Genomic DNA, 17,035 nt, shown 5'->3' on the forward strand with positions numbered 1-17,035 from the left:
ACAAAAGCAAAAACAATATAAACTTCCCCTCAGTAAACTATTAAAAAGTAGTAACTCCCTAAAAATCTGGGTGTGGTAAAATCCACTAGTGGCAGACGACTATCAGGTCTCAGTGTCATCCATCCCTCAATCAGACTTTCACAAAGTAATTATTCAATCATATTCAACCCAGTGATTCCAATCCCAATTATTGTTCCGGGTCTTCAATATCAAGGAGACTTTGCGTCAATTCAACCTTCTTTCCATTCTTTCTGTGTTTCCCATTCTCTCCATTTCCATTAACCCTCCTTTTAGGCGACGATAATGTCGACCAACCATTTCCTCATAAATCTGGCAATGAATTAGCAAAAATTAATGCATCATGGTCATTTTCAAATAATTAAAACTGAAAATTTCCATTTAAAAAAAAACTCAAGTACAGCTGGGTAACGAAAGGCAAACTTGTAACCCTTTCGCCACAACACTTTAGCTGAATTAAATTCTCGGCTCCTTCTAATAATTTCTTGACTCAAATCCACATCGAAAACCACTCTGTTATTTTGAACCATCATTTGAATCTGATTTTGCTGTGTCTTCTGCACTGCAACTTGTAATATAATTTCTCTATCTTGATAATAATTTCTCTATCTTGATAGTTCAAACAACGAATCAAAACTGCCCTCGGTGGTTGACCTGAAAATGTTTTTTTTCCTCAATGCTCTATGCGCTTGATCCAACTCTAGACCATCTGGAAAAAAATTGTTGCCCAGTACCTCAGGAATCCATTTTAAAAATTTTACTGGATCTGAGCCTTCCATATCTTCTGGAAGAGCTACTATTTTTACATTATTTCTTCCACCTTGATTCTCTAATGAATCAATCTTCTTCAATAATTCCTTCTTCTGAATCCCTCAGTCCACTTTTTCAATTTTTTCTCTATTACGCTCTACTTGATACTTACATTAAAAAAAAGCTGCTTCAATTTTTTACTGCTTTTATACATCTTCTAACATCACTTTTAATTACAGTCATATCTTTCTTCATATATTATCTCTTCACATATTATTCATTTTAGTTTTCACTTTCATATATCCTTGGTTTATCTGAGAAGACATCTGAATTGACATGTTTTCCATTTGTTGAGCAATCCTTTCCAATATTGTAAACACAGAATCCAGTCCAGGTTCCATCACTTCCCCTTGAGGCCTACCTTCTCTGGTCTCAGTCCCCATTTCTTCCTGTGTTAATTCCAGTAACGTTGAGCTCTCTTCCTCCCCTAACGCACAAGGGCCAAAATTAGTTTTATTCCTCATTTTGTGCAAGACACTGTTTATTACATTTTAAGGTGGAACATAGTTTAAGTTTGGACATGTGTACTCTATCTCGTTTTTTATGCAGATGCTGATCCATTATGTGAGAATTGTAAAAATGTTATAAGATTGATTGATTCATATGTTTTGGGAGTGACCCAACTTAGGAAAATTTTGGGAAAACATTTTCAGAACTTTATCAACGATTTTGAAGATCAAACTGGAACCATGCTTTTTAATCGCCTTGTTTGTTTTTTTCTCGTGAACTAGATATTATCTCTTTCTGTAACCAGGGAAAAAGTTTTAGCTTTTATCATGTTGATAGCCAGGCGAACAACTTTAATGAAATGAAAAATGACTGTTCACCTACTCGTACACAGTGGTTACATGATGTAATGTCCTTTTTAAACTTGGAGAAAATTAGATACAACATTATCGATAGAAAATTTCTATGTGAAAAGATGTGGAATCCATTCATAGATTACTGTTTCGATTGGAAGGTTTAAGAAATTTGGATGCTCCATTGACTCTCTGTCTAGTTTCTGATAACTGCTATTTGATCCACATATATTTATCTTTTTCTATAAAGTAACCTTGATTAGAGGGAGGGGATGGATTAAATTTAGATTTTTTAAAAACCTTTTTCTAGATTAATGTGTTAAACATGGATTTAATTATGGTTGTCAGCGATCATGTTATTAAATTAGACAGAATTTACCATTGGTTAGATCAAGGGATTTTCTAATGTAGTTTACTTATTTTCTATCCAGAATTATTTTTAAGAAATATTGTTAAATAAAAATGGATAGGTTTTTGATTTACATTTATATTAATTTGTGATATGTATATGATATGACCTGTTGTATATTTTATGAGAAGACTTTGTATGTAAAGCATAATAAAAATATTTTAAACAGAAAATACATTCAGGATTTTGTACCATGTAACAAAAACTTAACTTTATATTTATTCCAGTTAATATTTAAGTCGATGCTATGTCTGCCTTTCTCTTTGAAAATAGGCCTTTATTTGTGAAATTAATTTTTCATACCTTTGGTTCCTATGAACACTGTGTGACCTGCTGAGTTTCTCAAGCACTTTTATTTATTAAACTGTCTCTCAAAAAACATTTGTTTTTGGCTGAGAGCTGTATGATATGGATTTTTTTAAAAATTCTATTATTTCACGATAAAGTGTATGTCTTGACAAATGTTTAACAAAGACTTGGCTCAAGGTGTTCACTGAGAAAAGGCTTGAAAGAAACTGGGATTAAAATTCTTTCAATGGTGAAATTGGTTGGGATTTCTGTTTGAAAGCTGAATAGCTTCAGAATTTAACATCTGTTTAGAAATGAATGGAACTTGCAGTGTCTTTTGACTGGCTTTTAGCTGGTCCAGACATCCCCATTGAGGGTAGAATTACACAAGGGGTAACATAAATGTTTTTCTGCAAATGCATTTGTGGATTAAAATATTCCAAAAAAAAATTCAATGTTTTTTTTTTACATTTAAGCATTGGAAAAAGGAAGAATTAAGAGTAGGAGATGTGAAGTTTCCTACAATCCTTCTTCAGATAAGCTCAGCTAGTGACTAAAGCAGCCAAAATGGTCCTTTAAAAGTTTGGATAGAGCTTTGCTGTTATTCTACAACTGCTTTCTCAGTAGACAGATTATTTTCACAGTAAAATAAATACTTCCATCTTTACAATACTTGATTTCTTTCATTTTAAACCGGTGTACACTGTTTTCTCGTTCCCAGTTACAGAGCCATGGCCTACTGTGATATTGTGTGGCATTTACAAAGCCATGTCAAGAATGGTCCAGTCTCAAAATACTTTAATCAAAAATACTTGAGCTAGAATGCCTAATCTGAGCTTTGAAATTGGATCAATTTTGTGCAGTGCTTTATGTTCAATTCCCAAACCTTTAGGCAAGATTGCCATGTTATTCAAGTTTATATTGCTGACCAAATGATGAAACAAATTTTCTGTTAGGATATTTATTGCTGAAATTTAAGTATGCCAGAAGTTTGAGACTTTTGTCAAACAAGATCTCTAACCTCCATTACCAGGCTGAATGCTCCTTGGGTCTCAAATGCTTGGCAACTTTTAAAAATCTGTTAAATCCTTTTGCTTCAAATGGAATATATTTGATCTCTTGAATGTCTCATCTTAAATACTGTACACTATTCTCAGCATAATACTAATTAATCTGGGCAGAAAGGTCTCTTACTTTAATACATTTTCCGTCATGTGATGTCCAAACATTTGCAATATACTCAAACCCCTGCCAAACCACTGCTTTGATCTTTACCGTGGAGTATATTTCAGGATTAATAGAAATGTGAACACATCGTTGGCCTCTTCATCCGTCTGTTTTGCTATTTTAGAGATTACTTACACAACTTGCGGGTGGGTACTGGGTCCTCTGCTGTTTGTCAATGTAAAGGTTCCATTTTTGTCACATAATACTGCATTTAGAATGTAACATACATTATTTTTTTTTTAACTTGGTCTACTGTTAGGGAGACCGAGTTGCCCCTTTGTCCAGCACCCCTCAAAGAAATGAGTCCCCAGTGAGGAACATACTTGCGACAACCCTGGTTCACAAGACTAGTGCTCTAACCACTGAGTTATTGTAATAAACTTAATTAGTAAATTTGTAGATTACACCAAAATTGGTGTAGTGTACAATGAAGCAGGATACCTATGTTTAAAACAGTGTCCAGATCAGTTGAGTTGGTGGACCAATGAGTAGCAAATGGAATTTAACTCTAACGTGTATGTGACGGATTATGTTATGTTTTATATTATATATAAATATGTTTTAAAAGGAAATAAATGGTGGCAAGTTTTTTAGTGTAGGTCACATACAAACATGTCAAAACAGATCTCATTTAAAATGCCAGAGCTCTACTCAAGCCAGACAGTCCAGGCTCTGGGTGCCTTTGCAAAAACTTTGAAGAATGCCTATAAGGACTTCACAAGTAGGTGTTAATTGGACATGCTATGGAGTACTGGATTATTGTTTGGGAAAGCAACAGATGAATGAACTTAAAGTATTAGGTAAGCAGCTACAGTCTGTCTGAGTGCAGTTGGCTGTTCTAAGAGGGTCTGAGTGAGAGAGAGAATTCAGATCTACATTTCAGCAGGAACTGGAACATGATAAGCTGGCAAGCTTGTGGAAAAACCCCATTTTAAAGACATGTTGTGAATTCTTAGTTAAGCCTGGTCAAAGCCCTTGTGGTCCATACAAGAGGAGATGGCTGGCTGTATAATGTTTCACTTGAAATAAAGGAAACAGAAAAAGGAACTCTGGTGACCTGAAAGAAAGTGGTTATCATCTGGAAAACCCTAATGGGGCAAGTTTTTTTTTTTCCGGCAAGACACTGACGTGGTTGATTGGAAGGAATCAGTTTGTGTCCAATGAGCAACAAATCTCTCTCTGAAAACCAACAAGAACCTTCTTGAGTGATAACCATTTACCTTTCAAGCACAAAAACCTGATGAAGATTCATAAATGTTAAATTCTGTGCACAGTATAAGAATTGCCTGCAACCAGTGAACTTAGAGGAGTGAGAAGTGAGATTGGACCGTAAATCAAATAACTTTTCTGAGCTTACACACACATTACATACACGTGGGCTTAGAATTAGAAGGGGATTAAGTTGATGGTAAGAAGTTAAAGTTTGATCCTGTTTTCATGTTTAAAGATAATTAAAAGCAACTTTTTTTAAGTTACCATTTGTCTTGATGAATTTCTATTGCTGCTGGGTTTTGGGGTTCTCTGGGCCCATATCATGCGTGAGGCAAGTCAAACCAGGGCAAGACTTGCATGATGAATGGTAGGTTCCTAGAGTGTTGTAAAACAGATTCAAGGGTGCAGGTGCACAGTTCTTTGAAATCATCATCTCTGATGCATAAGACAGGGAAAAGGGTGTTTGACATGTTGGTCTTGGGCTGGGAGAGGCGTGGAGCAGAATACAAAAGTTGGGACCTCATGACTCAGCTCTGCAAGGTGTTGTTGAGACCACACTGGAACACTGCAGTTCTGGTTGTCCAGTTATTGAAAATGGTGGAGTAGAAATTGACCTATATGTTTCTGGAACTGGAGGCCTTGAGTTTAGGGAAAGGATAGATTGGCTGGGTCTTTATTCTCCAGAATGATGGAGGCTGAGGGGTGATCTTAAAGGTTTAGAAAATCATGAGTGGCATGGATCTTTTTTCCTTTCAAGGTAAATGATTCTAGAACTAGAGGAACTATGTTTGAGTTGAGAGGTAAAGTTTAAGAGGGTCCCAAGAAGCTATTTCTTTCCACTCTGGAGGTCCATATCTAGAATGAGCTGCCAGAGGAAACTGTAGAAATTAATATTTGAACAAATGTATGGGCAAGGGACGCTTCAGATGGGTTTGTGTCAAATGCAGGCAAAATGGATTAAACTAGAAGATCAACTTGGTTGGCATGAACGAGTTGAGCTGAAGGACCTGTTCTGTGCTGTATGACTGACTCTCAATCATTTATGCTACCTGATTATTAGAACCATTGAAAGTTTACGATGGAGGAAAAGACCATTTGACCTTTTGTCCCAAGAGGAGACAATTGCTACTCAATCTCATCCCATCGCTCAGCATGTGATTTGTATTTCAGCAGGTCACTGCTCTTCCTCCTTAAATGTGGTGATGAGTTTTGAATCCAATATCCATTCAGATCATTCCATGGGGGGGGGGGGGAAGGGGGTGGGTGTATGGAAGGTTGATGGGAGAGAAAATCATAATCACCATTCAAATCTTTAACCAATTTCTGTAAATGTGTAATCCTTGATTTCCGACCCTTAAGTCAAGCGATTTGGTTCTTCCTGCATGAGTCTTCATAGTGCACTTTTTCTTTCCTGAGAATGGATACCAGAACTTCAGTATATCGAGCCACATTGTTATAGAACAGAAAGACTAAAAGAAATGTCTGCACTAGCTTTGCAGCAAATGAAGTTTTTTTCAAAAAAGATCCCTTTGGCTGATGTCAATTAGAAACTGGGTTTCAAAATGAAAAGTGTCCTGTTGGCACTGCCTGGTACTTTGTTAATGATATGTAACAAGGAACATGGACCATTATAGCGCAGTACAGGCCCTTCAGTCCACGATGCTGACCTATGTAAACCTACTCCACAACAATCTGAGCCTTCTGGACCTCGCAGATCAGGAATAGGAATAGGGGGAGGACTTGTGTTCTCCGAGCCTGCTCTGACATTTGACATGAACATGGCTGATCTACCTTCACTTATTCCTGCAGTAACTATTGCTGGGCTTTTCTGACATCTGAGAACAGTCTCTCTTGAATGTAAATTGGCTCAGAGAGCCATGGATGCTTAATAAATTCTCACCTCACCCTCCAAAATGTGCAACTCTGTCCTCAGTCATTGCCCCCTTGATTTGTACTATGCAACCAAGGGAAATTGCTACTTAATAATGATATTGTGAAGCAACTTCAGAATCATTGTTTCTCATTTTTCTAAGCTGCAGCTCTGCTTAATGTTAATCAGCAAGTCGGTGCATAGTGTCATATTCAAAACATTTTTCATATTTGGTGTATGGTTGCTTTGAGATTTGGGATGGTGAATTTCCTACTTAATTAAGTTTAATATCATGGGATCTTAAGCAGTCTATGCTTTTTGTGTGGGTATATCAAGTTTAATCAAAGCGGACTGTTTCGTTGGTGTGTTTTTTTAAAAAGTAACCTTCAGTTACTTGCAATTGACAATCTTCATGTGTATTGATGATTTGCATTCTCACTAACTGGATTCCTTTCTCTAGGTTGTGAAACTTCTGAACAACAAGAGGTCGCAGGCTGTTGGAATTTTGATGTCAAGTCTTCACTTGGAGATGAAAGATATCCAGCACGGTAAGCTCCTTCAGCAGTTGTTGGCAAATTACCCATAAAATGATTTGTCAGGTTTTTCCAGAATCTGTTTACAGCTGTTTACAATGTGCTTCAGCTTTGGCTGTTAGCAGTAATGCTACTTTGAAGGTAGCTGAGTGTGTGATGTGCAAGTATAGAATAAGTGTCAGATTATATTCAAATGATGAACATACACATACGATCAACTTCAGCAGTAGTAACTTGTATTGATACTTCTGTCATTCATAATTCACCCTGTGAACAGTAAGCATGTAACGTGGCTTGGACTGTAAATTTGAAATGAAAGAGTAAGGTTACAGAGCTTAAAATTAGTTACATGTGGATTTAAAATTACAGTCCGTAAACATTTGGCATGCGTCTAGGAAAAATGGTGCAGATGTAATGAACGTGAGCTTGAATGTATTCAGTAAGATTTTCATCACTTGTAAGTTCAATCGTTGCTCTTTCTATTGGGCAAATATTCAAGAGAACAGGGAAGTGGTACCCAAACTTGTTAATGCCAAACATTTTCTGAAAAGCATTGCTGAAGTTGGCAGTTACTACATTCCTTGTTAAAAACTGTGCTTCCATTCATTGCACTCTGAGCCAAGGTTACTTGTGTACATCATAAACATTAAAGTGATAGCAAGTTAGCCCATCCTTTTGGGAAAAAGGTGCTCCACTTCAGTAAGATTACCATGAGATTGCCAGTTGTATCAGATTTTTAAAACCTGATTGAGGACGGAGATAAGATATTTCTTGACTTAAGGTTGGTGAAGCTCTGGTATTCCCTACCCCAGAAGATGAACCTCAAATTTAAGCTTGATATTTGTGGATTTTTGTCAAGCAGAAGGAATTGGATGGGGTTGCAAACAAGTTGGAGGATAAGCTGTCATCTTACTCAATGATGTAGCTTGACTGAGAAGGCTTATGTTTTAATGATGAATCTATTTTTATGGTTCAAGGTCAGAAAATTTTCCAGTGTTCTGAAGTTGAGCAAATGATTTATGATGCTAACTTGTACCTGAATATCAATGGAGGAAACTGGCTGAAGTGTTACGTCAACAAATTGTTTCAGTTTTGGGCCCGGACAAATGGGATAGTGTACTCCTCTACAACTCAATGAGAGCCAATACAAAGATGTCATGTTGCAATTGTGCTATACCCCAAATGATGTGGAAATTCCATAGTGCTGTGTAAATTTCACTCGGGATATGGGATTGGTGTCAAGAGTATTGAGTGTTAAAATTATCTTGAAGTGATCTGAGAGTGTTATTCCTTACTAACCAAACAATTAAAGCATGGTCGATCAAATAATGAAACTATCACGATGGCACAGCAGATTTCTTTGGAGTGGGGTGATGGGAGATGGTCAAGAAAGAAATAAAGAATGCTGCGTAGTAGAGGGAAAAACGAAGGTCCAGAAGTTCACCAACTTCTTTTAATAATGTCCTTTGATTTGGTCTTTGAGTTTGTGAAAATATTTTGCAATAAATTTTAAGGTTTAAAATGAATCAATAGTGAAGGTTGTGAATCATATTTAGTCACAGTCTGAGTTCTGTGAAATAGATTTCTGGGGGTTACAAAACTAAAATTAAAAAAAAAAGAATCTTAGTGCTAGTCGTATATTACGGCACCAGCCCTGGCGCCAAGAAGTGCTTGGTATTTCTTGTACTGGCAGATGTATTTCAGTTAAGTCATAGACTGAAGTCTGAAAACAATGATATGGTCGTTTTCCTCAGTCAAGTACTCGAGTCAGTTTGAGTCAATAATGAGAACCAAATGAATAAAGGAGTCGAGCAAACATCTGTGGGTCTGCTCAGTATGACACACATTCTCTGCAAGGCATCCACGATATGTATTATATTAGTATAACTTGAAGTGAAAAATCCGGTGACTTTGCTTGCAATGTACTGCTTATTCTTTCTTGACTGCATGTATAATAAAATACTTAAACAGATGATGTACATTGGATTTTTCGATGAGCACTTTCAAGTTATAATGAGTGAATATGAGCAGGTTTTGTCCCTTTATCTGGTATCTTTTGAGGCAATCCCATTGAAGCAGTGCTGGAGCGATAAACCTAACAGAGGTCAAGTACCTCCCCAGTGGTAAGGTGTGTAGAACAGAAGCAAAAGCAGTAGAAATTTGTTACTTTAAATTCTGTCCAGTCTGTTACTTCTGTTGAAAAGCAATTTGCTAAAGGCTGTTAAAACTCGTCGCTGTGCTTGTTTCTGACTTGCTGTATATGTTGATAGTTATGTTGTTTGCTCCCGAGTGCCATTAATGTGAATAATGATAAGGTCATCAAATTCGGTGCTTATCAACAGCTATATTGCAGCATGGACTGTTTTAGTTTTTTCCTCCTCATTTCTCAATTGTGCAATTGAACTGGATCAAGGGGATTTCACTGGTTCAAATTGCATCTTAAGTGTGTCAAAACAATTATAGTGAAGAACTTGGTTATAATCAGCTAACATTCATTATAGATGCTTGAGTTCTTGCCAAATGCTTTTGTCCCCTCATTTTTCTTTAGATGACACCATATTAGAAATATATTCCACAGTCAGTGTTCATTAAATTTATTCTTTTTGATCACACCAAAAACCTTTCCATTGTGGCATTTGGGACCCACAGTATTGTGAGGAAAAGGATATTAGCCCCAAAGAATGCTCTCTTTTTAATAAAATTCCCATTTTCTCCGATGCAAATTGTTGGGCACTATCAGTTGCCCCAATAATTACAAGGACCAAGACTGAGGGGAACAATAGGCTTTATTGTACAGAAGACTTGAGCTGGCCCAGATCCAAACTAGGGAAGTGCAGGGAAGGGAAAGGTGGCCTGATCTTTATGGTCCCAGGGGAGGAGTCCAGATAAGAGGGTCATCAGAGGGTGGCCAGCCCGTGCCAATTAGCATACGCAATCTATACCATTACATTCACCCCTTCTTTTTAAACAGAACCCCCCTCCCCTCTTTTACCCAACAAGAGGGGAGAGAGAAGGAAGAGTGACTTCCTCCTTCTGCGGGACCGCCGGAGGGCAGGTGTGTCTGAGCTCTGCTGTTTGGGAGGGGAAGCGGTCCTGGGGGGGGGGGTGCAAGGGGGGGAGGGTGCAAGGGAAGGAACAGTCTGGGTCTGGGTGATGCTTGAGGGCTCCCGGGAGGAAGGGGGATTTGATGCCTCTCGGAGGACTGACTCCTGGAGAGGGGAGCCGGGTGGCTCTGCCTCCAGTATTGCACTCCCATGTGGGGTGGTCTACTTCGTGGGATTGGCTGTGGCAGGCAGGGCAGTTTCGGGATCCCTGACCCTCGCCAGATCTCGGATAGGCACAGTGTCCTCGTGGCCATCGGAGTACCTCACAAACACATATTGCGGGTTGGCGTGTATGAGGTGTACGGCTTCCACCAGTGGATCTGTCTTATGGCCCCTTGCATGTCCCCATAGCTGTACTGGCCCTGGGGTTGCCAACCAAGGAGGAATGAAGGCACCATTTGCCGATCTCCTAGGGAAAGCAAACAAACTTTCATGCGGGGTGGTGTTAGTTGCGGTGCACAGGAGTGATCAGATGGCGTAAAGCACTTTGGGCAAAATGTCCTGCCAGCACAACACCAGTATGTTTTAGGACCTAAGAGCCAGGAGCACCGCCTTCCAGATGGTGGCATTCTCCCTTTTCACCTGGCCATTACCTCTAGGGTTATAGCTGGTGGTCCTGCTGGTGGCTATGCCCATGGCCAAGAAGTGCTGTCGCAGTTCCTCACTCATGAACGAGGTTTCCTGATCACTGTGGATGTACTCTGGGTACCCAAACAGGGTAAAGATACTACGCAGCGCTTTGGTTACCATCGCCGAGGTCATATCCGGGCAGGGAATAGCAAAGGCGAACCTGGAGAACTCTTCCACCACGGCCAGGAAGTAGGGATTCATATTTGTAGAGGGTAGGGGGTCTTTGAAATTGACACTGAGCCATTCAAAACGGCGGTGGCCTTGATGAGATGTGTCTTCTTGGGCTAGTAGAACTGCGGCTTACATTCAGCCCAGATCTGGCAGCAGGACGGTGACGTCATGGACCAGACGTCATCAACGGAGTACGGAAGGTTCCGAGACTTGATGAAGTGGTATAACCTTGTGACTCCGGGGTGGCACAGACTGTCGTGGAGGATCTGGAGACTGTCAAGATGCACGCTGGTGCACGTTCCCCGGGATAGGGCGTCTGGGGGATCGTTGAGTTTACCTGGTCGGTACAGGATGTCGTAATTATAGGTGGAGAGCTCGATCGTCATTCTTGATTTTACTCTGCTGTTTAGTATAAAACATGAAGGCCATGGCCCTCTGGTCTGTCAGCCACCTCAATGATCACTTGGGCCTCCTTCTTGACCGAGGAGTGACGCACCTCAGGACTGTGCAGGGTGCGGGAGAAAAAAAGCTACTGGTCTGCCTGCCTGGTTAAGAGTGGCGGCCTGTGCGAAATCAGAGGCCTTGCTCTTCACCTGAAATGGGATGGACTCGTCCACGGCGTGCATCATGTCCTTTACGATGTCTCCTCAGACCTGGTAGAATGCAGCTTGGGCTTCCGCCGATAATGGGAAAGTTGTGGACTTAATCAGGGGGTGGGATTTATTGGTGTAATTGGGCACCCATTGTGCATAATAGGAAAACAGCACCTTTTCAGCGCCTTTAGGATGTTTGGGACTGGGAGCTCCATAAGGGGTCGCATGTGGTCGGAGTCCAGGGCAATGACACTATGTGCCACGATACAACTGAGAAAGGACCGTGTTCAACACGGTCCTTGTTGTACGCCAAGTTGAGAGACTTGGTCGTAAGTAAGAACTTTGTGAGTTTCGCGTCGTGGTCCTGTTGGTCGTGGCCGCAGATGGTGACATTGTCAAGATATGGGAACGTCGCCATCAACTTGTACTCCTCCACCATCCGATCCATGACCCTCTGAAAAGCAGAGACACTGTTAATAACAACAAAAGGCACCCGCAGGAAGTAAAAAAGTCTGCCATTGGCCTCAAAACCCATGTACAGCTGGTTGCTCGGCGAAGGGGGAGTTGATGATAGGCCGACTTGAGGTCAGTGGTCGAGAAGACTCTGTGTTGTGCGACCTTATTGACCTAGTCGGCTATCCTGGGTAGAGGGTACGCATCCAACTGGGTGAAATGGTTGATGGTTTGGCTATAGTCAATCACCATCTGGAGCTTGACCATCCCTCTGACCACGAGGACCTGCGCCCTCCAGGAGATGGAGCTAGGGTCTATGATCCCCTCTGCCAAGAGTCGCTGAACGCCATATCCTCTGTGCTGCAGCACCTACTCTTGGTGGCGATCGGTTTGCTGTCTGGGGTGAGGTTCACGAATAGTGATGGAGGAGCCGGTGAGGCTGCAGGACGGTGCCGGAGGTTGGATGCTCAATTGGGGGGGTGGGGGGGGGGAGTCTGTGAGCTGCGGGTTGTAAATGGTGAGCGGAGGTTGGGGCACCCCGAACGCCATCGTCACGTTCCTGAACTGACTCTGGAAGTCGAGGCCCAGGAGGATCGGCGCACAGAACTGGGGCATGACCAACAACAAGAAATCATTATAACACCTCTTCCCACCCCCCCTCCCCCCCAACCACGTCATCAGAGATGCCACACAGTACCCCCAGATACAAGTTCACTGGTCTTTCACCGCCATCGACATGGACCCAGTCTTCGGACAGATGGGTATCGAGAGTCTACGGACCACCTCGAGGGTGGATAAAACTTTCAGTATTGCCACTATCGAAGAGGCAGTTCAATTTATGTCCATTCACCTCGATCTGCATCATGGAGTTCGTGATCGGGTGAGGACTGGCTTGGTCCAAGGTGCCAGGACAGGTGCATTGTCTTCGTCATCAGTGGGGAGGCCCGATGCCCAAGATGGCGGCCTCCAAGTTGACCACGCAGCCAATGCCAGTGAAGAAGGCAGAAGTAACGTCGTCAGGGGCGGAAGTGATGTTGCTGGTGAGGGTTGCTGCTGCGCAGAGGATGGCGGCGGGGCGGGTAAAATGGCACTCAGCTTGCTGCACACGTGATCGGCACCGGAAGCTCCTCGGCCATACACACTGTGCTGCTCTGATATGGGGCTCTGGACCCGCAAACACGTTGGTAGTGGCCCTTTTTCCCGCAGCCCGAGCACTTTCGTAGGGCAGAGACGTCGTGGATGTCTTGTCTGCCCACAAAAGTTGCAGCTTGACGATCCGGGTGCTACTGTAGCTGCAGTCTGATCGGCCGTCCCCGACTCCCAGGATGGCGGCCCTCGGATAGGCCCTCTTCTGCCCGCGATCAACTCTGCGAGTCTAAGGTTCTGGCCAGTTGGATCGCCCGTTTCAGTGGGAGTTGATCTCCTCGAGGAGACATTGTCAGATATAATCCAACCTTAATCCTGACATGCAAGCATCCCAGACCAGGTCTTCCATGCACTGGGCCCCCGACACAGGGATCATGAGGTTCCCCAAACAGTCTTTTCCCAGTGTGATCAGGGCTCGAACTAACTCTTGTATCGACTCACCAAGCTGCTGTTTTCTGGACGCCAGGAGGTAACAGGAGTAAACCTCGTTGATCTTGGGCTTGTATAGCGCCCATAGCTCAGCCATTGCCTCTGTGTAGGTCATGAACCTTCTCATGGCCTTGAAAGCCCTCTGGCCTACTCTTACCTGTAGAACCTTCAGCCTCTTCTCATCCGAATTGACCATTCCAACAGCAGCCCAATTGCTCGAAGAGTTCAGAAGCACTTGGAACTTGGGGATCCACCTCTAGCCGATCATGGCGCAGCAACTTGTCCTTTACGGGAGATGTTAAAATTTCTGTACAATAAATTATTGGGCACCATCAGTTGCCCCAGTAATTACAATGACAAAGTCTGAGGGGGACGATAGGCTTTATTGTACAGAAGACTTGAGCTGACCCGGTTCCAAACGAGGGAAACATTTTTGTTTTTTTGTTTTTCTTGACCAATGGTTTGTTTGGCTATAGTTGCCCAGCATACAGATAATTAAGCCTAAATTGAAAATCTGGAAGGGAAGGGAGAGGTGGCCCGACCTTTATGGCCTGGGTCCCAGGGGAGGAGTTGAGGTAAGAGTGTCATCAGGGAGCAGGCCAGCCTGAGCCAATTAGCATACACAATCCATACCATTACACAAATAAAAACTTGTATTTACATCTACTTAAGTTCCATAACTTGTTTATAATTATTGTGTCATTAAATCTTTGGTTCAAGTAATTGTAAATGAGGTCAGTTACTTGACAGTGAAGTGTGAGGCAAGGGTATGAGGCAATAATCTACAAAGCTCAGAGTTACAAAATAGGTTTCCTGCAGTCAGTCCATACACTCTTGCACAAATGATAAATGGTCCATTAATTTGACAGATTATTGGAATGTACCACTTGCAAACTTAAATATATAATAAACATGACATCAGAATGACAAGTTTGTAGATGCATCTCCCGTTGTGAATGGATACAGACTGATTGGGGGGTGGGGGGGAATAGAAACAGGGCAACAATTGAACTTGAATTTGTCTAAATGCATTTGTCCAGCTCTCTCCTACAGCTAAGCTCTTCACTTGAAGAGAAAACTTGATACCTGTACTACTGAAATATTGATGGACCATAACTTTTTTGTTTTTCTTGACCATGGTTTGTTTGACTATAGTTGTCCAGCATACAGATAATTAAGCCTAAATGGAAAATCTGGAAGGGACTGTTACGTGTGTTAATTTGTTCCACGATTGCTTCTGTCATTGGGATTGAAATCTGCTCTGGGTAAATGTCTTGAAATTCAGGTTGTGTTTGCATGTGCAAATTCATTGCCTCTCGAAGTCCATTTAGAAATGGAAGATGCCATTTTGTGACCTGTCTGTTATTTTCCTTCTATTGATTATGTATTTGTTGCTGTCAGAGTGTCTTTTATGGTCAGTTGATTGTGAATCCATGGTGTGGCCTGCTGTTGGTGTTACAAATCCATGATCCACACCATAATAAGGAAAGGTCTGGTAAAATAATGAGCCCAGCTATTTAAATTCTTGGAATAAGGGTTGTGGTAAATATTAACGTCTAGTAGTTTGCTGCTTTATGTTAAATATAATGAATACCAGATAAGCATAATTTTGATTTTGGAGGGAGCCAAATTAAGACTTCATCAGTGACATCCTCAGCTTTGAAACACAGGACATTAGCAGCCAATTAATTTTATTCAAATGTGCAAGCCCTTAAGCTTTAACTGAAAGTGGTATCAATAATAATGAAACGAAGCATTATTTGTGGTTACTCACTGATATGCTGCTTTGTTACTGTATTTCAACTATTCTGTTGTCTGCATTTAATAAAGTATGTAATGTCCAACAGTATGTTCATTGTAAAGTCCTGTTTCTGGATCTCATTTTAAAATTTGTTTGTAAGTTCAAGTATGATTAATGGATCAACAATACTAGTAAGTTACTGTGTATTAACTGTGGGAGGAAAAGATCAGTCTACAAACAGCCATTCCTAATCCTTCTCATTCTCAGACTGTCATGGAGCAATCCTTGCTTACACAGGGGAATTCTAGTTTTATATAATAATGAGAAACACATTTGCATCAAACTTCCAAGTTAAGCACGCAGACCTATTTTAATTGTGTATATATTGGAAGGGCTTTGTAAGGCGGCATGAAGGGCTAGAAGTGAATTGTTTAAACCTTCTCCAAGTCTGTTTATTCAAAGCCAAATTCCTGAATTATTTAATGCATTTATTTGTCCAATATATGGGATCCACAGCAAAATACAAACTACTGGAAGAACTCAACCAGTTGAGCAACATCACTGAGTGAAAAAGAATGATCAATATTTAAAGCTGGATCTTTTCCTCCCTCATCCCTGCATTTGAAATTGAAATTCTAGAGCTGTCTAATATTTATAGAGAACTTTCAAATACCAAATAGGACTTTTCTTGGAGAGATGAAACTGGAGCAAAAAAAAAGATTTTGAAAGTAAAGAAATTAAGCCAACAGTTGATACATTTGAGGCTCTACTCTGGAACTTGCCACGGTCATTGATAAAATGACATTTCAACTGCTTTGCCTTCCTAATGCACTAATATCCATCTGAGAGACTCCGTGATGCATTTATAACCATTCTCCTGTGAAATAATACAAGACTGTTGGTGGTGCAAAGTTAAAACTTGGCTGATCCATACTGAATACTTGCTGGAGTTTGCCAGTCATCATTGTGTGGTCTGGTTGAAAACAAGCAGGGGAATGCTTATTTGTATTTGTGTGGTGTTGCTGTGAATCAAATTCTGTTAAGGTCATAAAGGAGCAAGGACAAATGGTTTTGTGGTGTGCTGTTAGCCAGAATCAGACACACACAAGGTAAAGACTGTACAACAGGCTTTAATCCATAAAGACTTCCACAGAGCCAGGCTGGCTGTAGCTGCAGTAACTCTGAGTGAAGGCCGGCGCAGGCTTGTATCCCGGAGGGTGATTGACACCCGACCGGGTGGGGCTTGATCCCTTCAGGCCTACTGATTGACAGCCAGCCAGGTGTTTTCCTGTCCCCTTACACTCCTGCAGATACAGAGGTTTCCCCCTGCAGTAGGCCGGCGGTACACTCCTGCAGGTACACCCCTGCAGTAGGCTGGTGGTGTACCACCACATTGACCCCCTTCTTTAAAATTGTCCCGGGGGAAGGGGGGCAGTAACAAGGAATCGTACCCACTATACACATACAATATTTACAGGTTGAGAAAGTCCGGCGGCCGCCGGGATCTCTGTGACCATCGTAGGACTGGCTCCTGGCTCCTGGTCACTGGTCAGTGGGGTCTGTGTGACTGGTGTGGTGCCGCGTGATGGGATACGACTTAT

At 41.5% G+C, this 17,035-nt stretch overlaps 1 protein-coding gene across 1 annotated transcript in view; it reads left to right on the forward strand.

Annotated features, from left to right (window-relative positions):
- LOC138762358 (formin-2-like) overlaps window positions 1-17,035 on the forward strand; it is a 439,633-nt gene that overhangs the window by 171,871 nt on the left and 250,727 nt on the right. Inside the window, exon 7 of the mRNA XM_069936126.1 lies at window positions 7,095-7,182. Within this exon, the coding sequence (XP_069792227.1) occupies window positions 7,095-7,182 (88 nt within the window). The remainder of the gene's footprint in view (window positions 1-7,094; window positions 7,183-17,035) is intronic.

Source organism: Narcine bancroftii, chromosome 4 (assembly GCF_036971445.1).
Source record: "Narcine bancroftii isolate sNarBan1 chromosome 4, sNarBan1.hap1, whole genome shotgun sequence".
Classification (NCBI taxonomy): domain Eukaryota; kingdom Metazoa; phylum Chordata; class Chondrichthyes; order Torpediniformes; family Narcinidae; genus Narcine; species Narcine bancroftii.